This window comes from Marmota monax, unplaced genomic scaffold (genome assembly GCF_021218885.2).
Source record: "Marmota monax isolate L192 unplaced genomic scaffold, Marmota_monax_Labrador192_F-V1.1 WCK01_AAM20220418_F8-fsc00041, whole genome shotgun sequence".
In the NCBI taxonomy this organism is placed as follows: domain Eukaryota; kingdom Metazoa; phylum Chordata; class Mammalia; order Rodentia; family Sciuridae; genus Marmota; species Marmota monax.
In genome coordinates, this window is record NW_026695238.1 from 2,579,726 (window position 1) to 2,595,313 (window position 15,588).

At 49.5% G+C, this 15,588-nt stretch overlaps 1 protein-coding gene across 14 annotated transcripts in view; it reads right to left on the minus strand.

The window, feature by feature from the left end:
- Positions 1-10,751: 10,751 nt before the first annotated feature.
- Positions 10,752-15,588, minus strand: part of Tns1 (tensin 1) — a 214,310-nt gene continuing 209,473 nt past the window's right edge. For all 14 annotated transcript variants that reach the window (XM_046439598.1, XM_046439599.1, XM_046439596.1 and 11 more), the window contains one exon: positions 10,752-15,164. In XM_046439598.1, the coding sequence (XP_046295554.1) occupies positions 15,020-15,164 (145 nt within the window). In that variant the 3' untranslated portion in view covers positions 10,752-15,019. The remainder of the gene's footprint in view (positions 15,165-15,588) is intronic.

Here is a 15,588-nt window from a genome sequence, read left to right on the forward strand (position 1 = left end):
GCTAGGGATGTGGGTCAGTGGTTAAGTTAAGTCAATCCCCAGTACCAAAAAAAACCAACATCTTTTTCCTTTTTTTTTTTTTTTAATTTGGGTGCTGAATGGTCCTAAACATTTGTACATATACATATATGTCTTACTCTTCTCATTTGTAGCAATTCTTGTAGGTAGTGTTTTGTTTTTTCGTTTTTTGTTTTTTTGTTTTTTTGTTTTTGACTCTGTCTTTTGAGAACAAGGGTTTTTGATTAGTATACCTTGGTTTTGTTTTACATTGTTTTTGTTGTTGTTGTTGTTGTTGTTGTTTTATATTGTTTTTCTCCTGTCTATTTCTCTTGATTCTCATCCTCTTTCACTAACAGCCAAATTCTATTGTTCTTTCTTTCAGTCTTTATCTCTTTACTCTTTCTCATACTCACTCTCATTTATTACATCCTAAATCTCCTCTGCATTCTTCTTCTTCACCTTTTTGAAAAAGCAAAACTGTTTTTAAACATAATATCTCAACTTTGGGCAACTGGTTACATTTCTGTTTATAGTGCTAATTAACATTGTAGATGACAAAATAGGAACCAAGTATTTAGTTTAATGCTGAATATTGTTTGCATTGCTGGTTATTATTTGTCTACCCCTAAATTGTGAGGTACTAGAAACCTTCAGGAACACTATAAATCCATAGGGTAGAAGCTCTGCCATCTCTGATTTCTACTGATAAATGGGTAGACATGCAAATAGCATGAAAAAGCAAGGGAGCAAACCATCTCAAACAATTCAAAATACCTCCTGACCAGGCTCCAGTGATATCACAGTGGATGAAATGTCAGAGAAGGGATTTAGAAAGATCAGACTTAAACTGATATATGAGGTAAAAGATGATGTAAGGAGTGAAATCAGAAAAACCCAAGAAGTAAAAGGTCACTTCAACAAGGAGACAGAGATCCCGAAGAAGAATCAATTGGAGATTCTCAAAAGGAAGGAATCAATAAACCAAATTAAAAACTCAATGGAAAGCAACACTATTATACTAGACCACTTGGAAGACAGAGTTTCAGTCAATGAAGACAAAATATATAGTCTAGAAACAAGGAAGCCATAGAACTAAAAACTACAATTAATAGTTTAAATTTAATAGACATATAGAATATTTCATCCATCGATATCAGAATACACTTTCTTCTCAGCAGCACACAGATCATTTTCTAAAAATAGACCACATCTAAGGCCACAAAGCAAACACAAAACAAATAGAGATAATGTATTACATTTTATCCTATCACAGTGAAATGAAATTAGAGATCAATGATGTAATAAAAATTAGAAGCTACTCTAACACCTGGAGACTAAATAATATGCTACTAAATTATCAATGGATAGCAAAAGAAATCAGGGATGAAATTTAAAAATGAGAATAGTAACACAACATATCAAAATCACTGGGACACTATGAAGGTGGTTCTAAGAGGAAAGTTCATAGCACTAAGTTCATTCACTAAAAGAATAGAAAGTTGCCAAATAACGTAGCATTACATCTCACAAGGCCTGGAGAAAGAAGAACAAATCAACAATAAAAGCAGTAGACTACAAGAAATAATTAAAATTAGGGATGAAATTGAAACAAAAAATCAATGAAACAAAAAGTTGATTCTTTGAAAAAATAAAATTAATCAACCCTTAGCCATGCTAACCAAGAGAAAGAGGGGAAAAACTCAAATTTCTAAAATTAGTTATGAAATAGGAAATATCACCACAGACACCACTGAAATTCAGAAGATAATCAGAAACTATTTTGAAAATGTATACTCCAATAAAATAGAAAACCTTGAAGACATCAACAAATTTCTAGAGACATATGACCTACCCAAATTGAATCAGGAGGTCATAGAAAATTTAAACAGATTAATTTCAATCAATGAAATTGAAGATGCCATCAAAAGCCTACCAACAAAGCAAAGCCCAGGACCAGATGAATTCTTAGCCAAGTTATATCAGACCTTCTAAGAAGAATTAACACCAATCTTCCTCAAACTAGACCATGAACTAGAAAAAGGGGAACCCTTGCAAATTCATTCTGTGAAACTAGTATCACCCTGATTCCAAAACCAGACAAAGATACAACAAGGAAAGAAAACTTTAGACCAATGTGCCTGATGAACATAGATGCAAAAATTCTTATTAAAATACTGGAAAATCATATACAAAAACACATTAAAAATATAGTACACCATCATCAAGTAAGCTTCATTCCAGAGATACAAGGTTAGGTCAACATATGGAAATCAATAAAATAATAATATAAAATAATAATAATAATATAAATAATAAATATAAAATAATAAAATAAAAGAAAAATCATTTGAAAAAATACAGCATACATTCATGTCCAAAACACTAGAAAAGCTAGGGATGATAGGAAAATATCTCAACATTGTAAAAGCTATATACTTTAAACCCAAGGCCAACATCATTCTGAATGGAGAAGAACTGAAAGCATTCCCTCTAAAAACATTATACTATAGTAACAAAACAGCATGGTATTGGCACCAAAACAGACGTGAAGACCAATGGTACAGAATAGAAGACATAGAAACAAACTCACATAAATACAGTTATCTCATACTAGACAAAGACGCCAGAAACATACATTGGAGAAAAGAGCCTCTTTAACAAATGGCGCTGGGAGAACTGGAAATCCATATGTATAGCAGAATGAAATTTAATCCCTCTCTCTCACCCTGCACAAATCTCAACTCAAAGCAGATCAAGGACCTAGGCATTAAGACCAGAGACCCTGTGCTTACTAGAAGGAATTGTAGGCTCAAGTCTCCATCATGTCAGCTTATGAACCAACTTCCTCCACAAGATTCCTAAAGCACAAGAGTAAAATCAAGAATCAACAAATGGGATGGTATCAAACTAAAAAGTTTCTTCCAGCAAAAGAAACAATCAAGAATGCAAACAGAGAGCGTACAGAATGGGAGAAAATCTTTGCCACCTTCATCTCAGAGCATTAATCTCCATATATAAAGAACTTAGAAAATTTAACACCAAAAGACAAATAATCCAATCAATAAATGGGCAAAGGAACAGACACTTCACAGAAGAAATATGAATGGTCAAGAAATATTGAAAAAAATGTTCAACATTTTAAGCAATTAGGGAAATGCATATTAAACTACACTGAGTTTCCATCTCACTCCAGTCAGAATGAAAATTACCAAGAATACAAGTAGCAATAAATGTTGGTGATGATGTAGGGAAAAGGCACACTCATACAATGCTGATGGGACTGCAAATTGGTACAACCACTCTGGAAAGCAGTATGGAAATTCTTCAGAAAACTTAGAATGGAACTACCATTTGACCCAGTTACCCCAGTCTTTGGTATATACCCAAAGGATTTAAAATCAGCATACTACAGTGACACAGCCACATCAATGTCTATAGAAGCTCAATTCACAATAGCTAAGCTATGGAACCAACTTAGGTGCCCTTCAACAGTTGAATGAATAAAGAAACTGTGGTATATATACACAATGGAATGTTGCTCAGCCATTAAAAAAGAATGACTCCATGACATTTTCCAGAAAGTGGATGAATCTGAAGACTATTATACTAAGCGAAATAAGCCAATCCCTAAAAACCAAAGCCCAAATCTTCTTTCTAATATGTGGATGCTAATACACAACAAGGGGGAAGGGGAAGAATAGAAATTCGGTAGATTAAACAAAGGGGAATGAAGGGAAAGGAGGGGGGACAGGAATAGGAACCACCATGGAATGAATCTCACTTAACTTTCTCACATAAATATATAAATACACCACAGTGGATCTCCACACCATGTACAACCTCAAGACTGGGATCCTAATTAGAACAGGATGTACTCCTTGTTTGTATGTCAAAATATTTTTAAAAAATAAGATGACCAAATGATGTCATGGGAATGTTCAAATATGTCACAATGAATCCCATTATTACATATAAGTATAATGCATCAATAATTTTTAACAAGAGCATGCTGTGTGCACCACTACACATACAAATTTGACGACTTAGATAAAATGGGTCAGTTTCTAGGAAAACACAAACTTCTACAATTCACCAATCTAAAGCAGATCATTTGAATAGCCCTAAACTATTCAGGGAATTGAATTTATAATTTAACTCCCCCCAAATATTATCTTACTGAAGAATTATGACACGAAGGAAATGGAATAGAAGTGAGCCCAGCAGAGGCTTCAGGTTACTCAATAAACAGACACAAATCAATTGCATTTCTCTGTACCAATGCACATGTGGACACAGAAATTTAACATGCAAATACAATACTATTTACAATTGCTCAAGAAATACTGAGGTATAAGTCTAACAAATTGTTACAGGACTCATATGCTGAGAACAAACAAAATTCTAATGAAAGAAATCAAAGACATAAATAAATGGAGACACATACTATGTTCATGGATGGGAAGATTCAAGAGTAAAGATATCAACTCTCCTCAATAACACCAAATAGATTTAGTGTAATTTCTATCAAAATCCCAGCAACATTTTTCCATATATAGACAGGATTATTCTAAAACATACATGGAAATGCAAAGGAAAGGAGCTAAAGTACCTCCGACAATCTTGACCAAGTAGGATAAATGGAGATGAATTAGTCTACCCAACTTCAAGCCTTATCACATAGCCAGAGTGATCAAATTGTATGGTATTAGCAAAAGGATACATACATAAAAAAATAGAAAGGAATAAAGGACCTAGAGACAAGCCCCCATAAAGGTGCCCAATTAGTTTTGACAAAAGTACAAAAATAATTCAATGGAAGATATACTTTTTAACAAATGGTACAGATACAAGGGGACATCTTAGGTAAAAAAAATAAATAAACTTCAACCTAAGCCTCGCATCTTACACAAAAAAAACTTGGGTTTTCATTTCTCATAGCATCTGATGTTTCAGGTCGGGGCTCATCAAACTGGGTACTACCCCCCTTTGGTCGGGGTGATGCACTGTGGTGGCTGTCCTGTGTATTTTAGGATTTATTTCTGTTTGCATCGTTTCCTTTGCTTCTTCATGCTACATGATGGTAGTATCTCCCCATCTCCTTGAGACAAATATCAAATAACATCCCCTTCCACACTTGAGTCCAGAAACATTTGAGGTATGGACCCCAAAGTCAGGGATGAAAATCCAAACCTGGGTAACAGAGCTGATTAGAGAATGTGACTTATTGACCTGTGGTCACAAGCACTTACCCATGCACCACCCAGCATTATACCCTCCCATCCCAGAGAGGAGCGGTGCAGAATGACCACGGGCCCCCTACCCAGGCAGACCTGACCAAAGGGCCCCTGCTCAGGACAGACCCTGGCCAGACGGCAGAGGGAAGGCTAGGACGGGTGGTCCTGAGAGCACGCTGGCCTGAGATACACGGGGCCAGCAGAAGAGCGGGGTCACTTGCTGGATTTCTCCTCCCAAATTCCCCAGCCCAGTAGTCCCCATTCTCGACATGAACAGGACCAAGAGGAGTGAGAGGAGAGGCCGAGTTCCTGCCTTCGTCTGTGCAATGTGGTGGCATCAACCTGGGTCTGCTCTCTGTGTCCCGCTGGGACCGTGGAGGGCGCAGACATGTGCTGTCCACCCATGCATCCCAGGAGGCTGGCACAGTTGGCACAGCCAGGAGCTCATCGATGCCCTGCAGTTCTTCAATCCCCACTGTTGCTGTCGCCGTTGTGTGCCTGTGACCCACAACATGTCCAGAGAAAGCCACACTCACTCCAGGGGATCTTGAAAGGCACCCCTCTGAGGCCCCTGCATCCTGCTTCTGAACATGGCTCACAAAAGGGAGGCTGACAGGTTCCAGAGATCCAGGGTTTTGTCAATAGGGACAGCCTGAGGCTGTGTCTGGCACTTCCTCCGGTCTTCAGGGCTCATGTCTGCAGTACCCAGCAGTGGCCACAAGGGGGAGATATGCCCCTTTCTAATGCCTCAACAGCCACCATCCTTACACAGACTCCTTCCTCAGGACAGGGAGCAAAGTGGGAAGGGGGACGAAGCCCCACTCCCCTCTCCAAAGGCAGGAGGGGATTGGTTCTTGTTTAGGTGCCTGGCTTTGTGAGCCAAGGCTGGACCCTCAGCTGCCTCTCGGGCATCTCCTTCCCTCTTGCAGCCTCCCCTTGACCTTCCCTCCTATTGAACCAGGAGCATCACCAGCCCCTCCAGAGCCCGGTGAGGTGAGGGGCTTCTCTGTGACACCCAGAGGCTCTTCCAGCTCTAGGCTGGTCAAGAAGGCCCTATGTTGACCCCAGGCTGCCCACCACCACCATCGGCTCTTCTAGGGTGTGGCTGCGGCCCCAGGACCTTCTTCCCCATGCACTCAGGCCAGGCCCCGTTCTTCCCTAATGCATGCTGGACACCGTGTCTGGCCTTGCCAGCGTCCTGTTGACTGGGATGGAATTCTCTGTTCTTTTTTCTATTTTATCACCCACTTTGGTGCTGGAGATTGAACCGAGTATGCTGTCCCAAAAAGCCATGTTAAAGAAGAGGATACGAAGGTTTTGTGAAAGGAATTACTGTGCCCAGCCCAGTGTGCCCAGGTCCCCTGACTGCTCATGCAGTGCCCCTTCCACCCAGCCATACCAGAACTCCTCAGGGTTCCAGCCACTGATGACCCCGAGCGGTCTCCAGCCCAGCCTCCAAGGAGTTCTGGGCTGCTCTCATCTGCCAAGAGGGGTGGTAAATGATGGGATGGAGGCCACCAGGTCTCTGTCCTCACTAGTCCCCTGAAGCTTTTAATAAACAGGCTGCTTCTAAGTGCAAAATTGCTCTCTGCTTCCAGTTCTCAATTAATCGTGTCTCTCAGGCCCTTGGAAAGTTGGCTCAGCCAGCTGCCCGCTGTGACCTCTTCCAGGAGGGTTGAGTGGCTGCAACTCCCCAGATGGCCACTGGAGGGAGCCTTAGGCTATGGACAGTGCTGGGAAGCTGTCCCCAGGAGGACTTCAGGGCTGGCAGAGGGGACCCGCAGGCCCTGTCTGGGCATCCCAGAGTCCTCCGCACCTCTGCAGCTCCCCTCACCCCCAGCTTCGGCCCCTCCTGTTCTCCGAGATCCCTGGGAAGGGAGGTATCCTTGGTCTCCATCCTCCACTGTCAACTGAGGCCTCGGCAGGGTGAGAACACAGAGGCTGGCTGGGAGAGAGAAAGAGACAGAGGGGAGACAGGACAGAGAATGGGAACAGAAGGGAGGGGCAGGAAGAAGGGGGAGGGCACCAAACAGGGGAGACCGGGAAGAGCAAGAGGAGGGGACCCTAAGAGGAGAGCTCTAACGGCGTCCCCAGCCTGCCTTCTGCAGTCCCAAACATCTCTCCCTCCCTCCCATCAGTGTCTGCGTGGCCCCCAGCCACCGTGTCCCAATCCAGGATTCAGGGTCAGAGCTGGGAAGGTCCTGGAGCAGGAACAGGAGAAGAGGAAGCCCGAGTGCGCAGGATGGCGGGGACTCGACCCCCAGCCCCCACGAAGCCCTGAAGCTTCAGGGTCTGGGGTCTCCTCCATCTCTCTCAAGTGGTCTCCTGCCCTCCTCAAGAACCCCTCCCCTGCTCCACCCAGGCCATGCTCTTGTGACCCAAACCAGCCCACATGCCCTGAGGGAGGGACAATAGTCTGCCAGGTCGTATTCCACCCACGCAGGACACAGATGCAGGGCTGGGGGAGGGCAGGGCCTGGCGACCTGAGGGGCACCTTTCATTGCCTAGGACTCGACTTGGGAATGGGAGGCTTCCCAGGACTGAGCTGGGAGTCAGGGAATGGAGTGGAGGCTGAGAGGAGGGGCCCAGAGCCCGGACATCCTGTCTTGATGGCCAGAGATGATATTTCAGACCCCATAAAAGCTGGAGCTGTGGAGGCTGCTGTAATCACCCCCAATGCTGTGGTCAGGAGCCCGGAGCCCAGCAGATCGATATCATTCGGGAGGCTGTCTGCCCCACCTCCTCTCTGCTGCCAAGTCTCCCCAGAGGCCTGAGGGGTGGGTGTGGAGGAGGCAGAGGCACCAGAAAAAGAAAGGAGGCGCGTATTGCGGGGCCCACAGTCAGCCCAGCACCGTGTGAGGTGGTCTCCACCCTCATAGCAGCCTTCTAGCGAGGGATCGTCCCATTTCACAGATGAGGAAACTGAGGCCCAGAGAAACCAGAACCAAACCCAGCCATTCCTGGCTCTGAGGCGGGGCACCTCAGGAAGATCCTGCTTCAGGGGGATCTTCTCAGGTCAAGCATGGGACTGGCCACACTCAAGCTAGACAGGTAACTGTCCTGGCCTGTGTCTGCAGCCACACCTGACGGAGCTTAGGAAGGGCCTCTGCAGTCTCCAGCCCCACGGTCTCCAGGTCAGGAAGCTCACCCCTCCCAAGCACCCCTTTCCTTTCCAAGCAGCTCCCCCACCTCTGACCTCCTGCAGCCTTCACCCAACGCCCATGGAGGCTGGAGGAAGCTAACTCCCTGGATATCAGAGGCCATGAAACGTGGGATACCCAGTGTCACCTCCTCCCCTAGCCTCCTGAGCTCACGTTGAGCTCCTGGGTCCTGGCTGCGCCCTGGGCTCTGCCCCTTCCCACCACTCCCCAGCTTGCCTGCTCCCCAGAGCTCACGCACTCCTTCTCTCCCCTTCTCTAACGGGGCCATTTGCTGACTAGCAGAGCTAGGGTTGGATCCTGGAGGGAGAAGCCCCTGCACCCTGGTGCTGGGAACCTGGAGCTGACTGCTGGCTGCACCCCAGGTGCTTGACGGGTAGGAGGCAGGGGAGGAGATGCCGACCAGGGGACTCAGCATGGCTCAAGAGGCTAAGTCACCTGTGCGTGTGGACAGGGGCTCTGTGTGGTCTCTATGCCTCTGTATGTGCATAGTGTGCGTATCTGGGGGAGATGGGCACACACACAACGGCAAGTTTGCTTCTACACCAGGAAAGGTCTGGCTATGGGGTCGGCTCACCTGGGGTCTAGCCTGACACTGTCACTTATCCCAGCTTTGTGACTTTGAGCAAGCACCTCAACCTCTTTGAACCTCAGTCTCTTCCTCTGTGAGATGAGAACAAAGACATTCTTTATCTGACAGTTGTGCTTGTGTAAGAAAACACACTTACGTGCCTAGTGCAGGTCCTGGCCCTCTTCGAGTGTTTGCTGAACACCAGCCATCGCAGGTAATGATGATGACGAGGCCCAGCTTTGTCAGTTAGAAGCCAGGTGACCTCTCAGAGCCTCTGTTTCCTGAGGTGTCCCTTAGGTCACAGGACAAACCCCATGTCGTGGATTTGGTGGGACATGTCTGGCATGATGCTGCCATCTGGGCACAGGCCTCTTCACAGCTGGCAGGTGTGTGCTTCCTGACTCGCTCACCTCATAGAGCACCAGGTGTCGTCCCACCTGGGCTGGCACCCCGGGGTTCGTGAGGCCCTTTCGGGGGTTCTGTGAGGTCAAAGCTACTTTGTAATGATATCAAGTCGCTCTTGGAGTTTTTATTCAGTTTCTGCTTTAGAAAGTATCAGTGTCCCAATGGCTCAGGAGGCTGAGTCAGGAGATGGCAAGTTCAAAGCCAGCCTCAGCAACTTAGGGAGACCCTAAGCAACTTATTGAGACCCTCTCTCTAAATAAAATTAAAATCTCTGAGAATGTGGCCCAGTGGTTAAGCACCCTTGGGTTCTATCTCTGATATCAAAAAATAAAAATAAAAAAAGTTTCACTCTCTTTCATGGAAATGCCATTTACTTTCACACGTAATGAATGTTCTAGAAGTGAATGAGTATGTTTGAAGTGTTCTCAGTTTTAATTTATACTGAGGTCAAGACGGAAAGATATAACCCACCTAAACAAAAGCTCTTCAGGGGCCTCGATAATTTTTAAGAGAGTAAAGGAGTCCTGAGACCCGAAATTGGAGAGGCCTGCCCCTCGTCCACTGCTATGCCAACCTTGGAGGGTTGACCTGCGGGCCCCGCCAGTCAGTCCACATCGCCCTCCCGGCCACTCTGCAAGCTCAGTGGAGAATTTGAGGATGTGGGGATCTCCCAGAGCCCCTGGGGTGTGCTATGGCAGCCTCCGTGGACCACACACCCAATCCTTCTGAACACTAGTGGCCCAGCGTGAGCTCGCTCCACGGGGACTACCTGAGCGGCCTCCGGAGATTCTACCTAGCAGCCTCTGCTCCCCTTACTCTGATAAACCTCACCCCTTCAAGGGGCATCCAGCCCTCCCCATTCTCAGTCCCCGTAGCTGATTACAGAAGGTTCCAGAGGCAGGCTCTCTCAGAACCAACAGGCATGTGTCCCAGGTTCTCCCTGAGAACGTAGGAAGATGGAGTCTTCTTTCTACCTGGACCAGCAAGCTGATGGACCGAAGGCTCAGAGCTTCCTGTGTCCCCATCACTGGGACAGAGTCTGCCTGAGTATTGGGCCAGCTCAGGACAAGCGATGAGAACAGATTCCCCATCCCATCCCTCGACGCCCTGGACCAGGCTCTGCCTGCCCTTCTCAGCACTTGGCCTAATAAATGCCATTTTTTTCTTGAACAAATTTGAATTGAGATTCTCTTCCAGATGAAAGAGTCCAGATGAACAACCCAGTAATGACCAGACATAGACTTGGGTGTTGGGGAAGTTGTTGGGAGAATTTGGGGTGAATCAACCACCGGAGGGAGAACTGAATCCCCTCATATCTGATGCTCGCGAAGGGTCCCTTTCTTCTAGAAACCCCTGTCCAAACAACACAGCTAGATAACACCATACAGTTTTTCTTTAAGTTTTATCATTTATAAAGCCATACAATGGATCGCAAAGAAACCGAGGCGCTGTACAGGAGTGGGAGAGCCAGCGTGGGGGTCCGTACATTCATATCCAGGACGAATAGCATACATCAGGGTTTATACAAGGTGGCAAAGTTATAGGCACAATGATACAAAATATAAAGTATATTTCCATCTCTATAAATACACAGCGGGGTGTGGGAGGACCCTGGGGTACTCGGGGTTTTCTGCAGAGGACCTGGGAGGCGGGGTGGGGGTGCTGTGATAAGGAATTTCTGACATTTGTTTTGAATGACAAGTCTGAAGAGAGGAGAGAAAATGGGTGGGGGGGGGGACACAGCAGGCACACCTGGGCGTGCTCACACTCACACGCACAGACCAAACACAGACCCACAGGAGAGTGTCACTCCATTTAACACTGATTAGAAAACAAGCTTGGGACATGGCTCTACAATAACCTTGTTGCTGGGAACGGCCCAGGTGTGGGAAACTGAGTCCCCTGTCCTCTCCCACATTTACAGGGGAGACAGGAAGGAACAGGTCTGCTGAGCCCAGCCCAGGGGGCCGGTCCTCGCCACCCAACGCTGAGACTCCACTAATCGCTGGCCCTACAGGCCTCCCTTCTGATAGCTCTCACCGCTGGGTCACCTTGAACTTGACATTCTGCCATGCACCACCTCAACCCCTTACCCCTAAGTGCCCTAAAGAGATGAGCCAAACACACACACAGACGTCCACACTTGCACACACGCACACACACATCCTATGTTACCTCTGGACACGGGAACACGAGTCTCAGCATTCCAGGGCCTGGCCCTGGGTGAAGAGGTGGCCCTGAAACTCTGCCCCCAAGCTCTTAGAAGACCCCAGGGGTGGGCAGGGGTGGGCTCCTTAGATGGGGATATGAAGCAGGAGAGTCCCCCTCCTCTCCCTCCTGAGAGCCCCCTCATAGCAGGATGCCGCACAGCCCCAGGTCCCACCACCCATCCTGCCCGGTCCCTACCACATCTGGGGGTTCCTGAGAAGTCAGGGAGAAGAATCCTCGGCAGTCAGTGTCCTCAGCTTTCACAACTCCTGGGGGAGGGGGTCAGCGAGATGGCTCAAAATGCCTGTCCCCAACCCAGGAGGTGATGCTTCTGTCCTCAGACGCCTGGCTAGACCAAGGAGCCAAGACACCACGATGGCAGGGGGGCACCTCTGTCACCCCTAGAAGCCACAAACACAGCTCATTTCCCCGGCTCCCCTCACCACGGCTCTCAGGCCCAGCCCTTCCCTCTTATTCTCCCTGGGCCCCAATCCTTGCAGAATCGGAGATGTCCCCACCATGCCTGTGGCGGCCAGCTAGGGTGAGGCCCAGGCCTGCCCCAGAGACCTGTTGGACAGGCAGAGGCAGCACCTCGTGCTGACCAGGCGTCTCCCGCTCTTTCTTGCCTTTTCTCCAGACCCTTCCCTGCCTCAGCCCCCATCAGACCAGACAGCACTCTCCTGCTGACGACAGATTCAACACACACAACAGGCAAAGGGCCGGGAGGCGGGGATAAACACGTATAAAATGATAACAATGAGTCAAAGTGCTCTCTCTTTTAAAGGAAATCTTTGGCAAGCATAGACTACAGCGCAGAGTGATGTGTGTGTGTGTGTGTGTGTGTGTGCCGGGTCCACCTGTGAGACACTGGGCAGGGCGGGGCGGCAGGCCACCACGTGGCCCCAGAAGTGCTGATCTCTCCACAGGTGTGCTGAGAGCGAGTGGCCAGCTCACCAGCACTCTCTGATGACCCCCTGGCTCACACGTGGCTGGCCTGGAGTGCGGGGGCTGGCCAGGCCTGAAGGGGCTAAGGGTGGGCAGTGGCTAGGCAAGTGTGAAGGCTGACCCCAGACTCGGTCCCCATGCAGGGCGGGCTTCCGGAGGGTCCTCCAGCCTCCAGCCAAGAGGAGGCAACCGACCAGGAGGAGGCTGCCGGCCTAGGCAGCGGGAGAGGAAGGTATTTACAAAGAAACCGGGTGGGGAAATGTCTCCTTCTATCTTAGAGGAGACCTTGGGTGCGTTAGGGAATAAGGAAAGGTAGCTTCAGATATTTGGCTTCAACATCTCAGAAGGAAGGGCACTTTGGAAGGACCTAGCTCACACAGCCCGGGACTTCCCCTTTGGGGAGCGCGGTGGGGGCTTGGCCTCTGCCCCCCGTCTAATCTAGACACTTTCCTTTCCAGCTCCCTGTAACAATGTCCACAGAGGGACAGCTCCCAGAGACGCACACGCACTCGTGGCCACACACACCTGGTCCCCTGCACGCTCACACACACATTCAGGCCTGTAGGAACGAGGTCAGCTCTCCAGATGTGCAGGGAGCTGACTGCTGGGCCTAATTGACAGAGAATCAGGGAGCCAACAGGATGCAGCGTATGCACCCCACCCCACTGAGCCCCAGCGCGGCCCAGGGCAAGGAGATGCCCAGCCACGCCACGGGCCACAAAGGCCCCTCCACTTCAGGCTCTACTTATATGTAAAGAAAGGGACGGGGACTGGTTTCTGCTCAGGGAGGCAACAGAGCAATCTGGGAAAACAATAAATACTTTTTGTCAATTTACCTATTTTTTAACCTTTTCTTATATTTTATTAGCTTACAGATTCTGTCAGTATGTCTCAGGTATATATTATATATATTTATATATCAGTACAATGCCACTCTTCAGAGGGCCCCTGTGGGCTGAAGAATGGAGTCCTGGTGAAGTTTCCATTCTGGCTTAGAGTTCCTGGGTGGTGGCCAAGGGTCTTCCCCACTGCCCAAATGGACCCTTGGTCTTTTGACCTAAATGCATGCTCTTTGTCCCCTGCTCTGTGGGCAGTGTGGCTCTGCTGGGGAAGCCAAGGCAGAAAGAAGGGAGACAGCGAGGCTGTGGCGTGACGGGGAGGCCCTGTGGTGCTCCGGAAGCAGCCCTAGGAGCTTTGCTGATGTCACCCTGAGCAGCCCAGCTGAAAGGCGCCTGCAACCAGTCAGACCTTGAGGCTCTGTGTTACAGAGGGGACACCAGGACCACACGTTTCTCCTGGGGCCTTGCTGAGAAGGGAGCTGAGAAGCAGGTTCCCCAGGATGAGCCCCAGCATGAGGACCTTGCAGGAAAGACAGGGCAGGGCAGGAAGTCACCATCCCCAGTGCCCCAAAAGGCAGCATGCAGATAAGCAAGGCTGAGATAAGGCTGGCGCTGGGACCCTGAGCCCAGGAATGGGGCCGAGCAGCAGGAGTAAGGCAGAGTCCCGGCACTGGCCAGAGCAGCCTGCCCAGCCAGCTGTGAGCCACCCGTGGTGGGAAGGTATCAGAGCTCAGCAGTCACCTTTCCTGACAGTCCTCCTCCCTACGGACACACATATCTCTGCTTCCTCACACCAAAGCCCAGGGCTCCCGGTCAACCAGCAATGGAGCAGGGGTGCACTTCCCCTCTGGCCAGGGCCTCTGTACAGAGCAGGCTGGTGGCACCCGGGGCCACTAGAGTATAAGTACAGGGACGGGAAGGGGGAATCCTAGGTACTCCTGCAGGAGAGGGCTCTGTCTCCTCCTGCTGCCGTGTCACCCCCAACCCTAACCTTCTTTGGACAGCATGCACGTGTGTGCTAACCCAGGGGACAGGGGCGAGCAGAGCTGTTTACAATTCTAGCAGACAGAGGCGATAGAAATCAGTGTGTGAGGGTGTGGGTGGGGACAGACAAACACCCACATCACAATGCATCATGGCCCAGCACAGGACGGAGGGGCCTCGGGTCTGGCATAGTGTCAGAAGGAAAAGCTTCTCCACGCGCTTTCTCCCGCCAGCCTTCGGGCTCAGCGACCCGCCCTCAGGTGGCCAGAAAAAGACTCTCTTGGCTTGAACTGTCCTTGCAAAGCAGGTGGCGAGGGACACAGAGCTTTTTGATTTTCCCCCCAAAATGTGGATCCCAAGGAGGCCCGTGGAGGAGCTCTGTCCTCTCAGAGGGGGCAGGAGTGAGGGGACCTGGCTGGCTTAGGAGGCTCTGGGAGGCTGCCGATTCCATCTGCCCAGGAGAACCTGCGTCTCCTCCTCCATCTTTTTTTTGCTTTTTCTCCCTCTCCCCTCCCCTCTGCAATTCACTTCCCTCGCCCAACGCTACACTTTCTTCTCTCCTTCTCCAAAATTAGCCCAAAGTCCTCCTTGTGGATTCGAGGTGGTCAGGATTCAGAGGTCCCCTCCCCAGGTGCCCCGTCCCCACTGCCCTGGCCCTGGGCAAGGGGTCTGGGCTCATCTCTTCTGGCCGGTGCTCTGCATGACCTTGGAGACAAAGTTGACGATGGCCGAGGCAGGCTGCTTGGGGTCGAGCTCGGCAAAGAGGTGGCAGGCGTTGTCTGTGGTGCTGCCTTGCTTCCGGGCCACGAAGCCAAAGAGCCTGCAGGGGTGGGAGAGGGTGGTGGGCGAGAGGGGAAGACAGGAGGACCCTGGCCAGGGCACGCCCAGCCTGCCACACTGCGTCCCCAGCCTCCCCGGGCCTCAGGGACAGGAGGGCGCCTGAGACAGAGCCCTCTTGGTTCCCCCGCAGCAAGGTCAAGGCTGGGGACAGCGTCTCGCTTTGTTTCAGGGCAGGCGAACGTTCCCCTTGGAGGGGTGGAGCAGGTCTGGGGTGAAGGACAGGACTGGATAGTACAGGGTGGGGACGAGACCAGAAATAAAGTGGGAGCATTCCTCAAGCAGCCTCTCCCAGCCCCACCCAACCCGACTGTTCCCATAAACAGCACAGAAGCAAACCAGGAGGCCGGGGGGCCCAGCCAGGATGGGGCCTTCGCACCCACCACGCACCCACCAGGCACCCATCA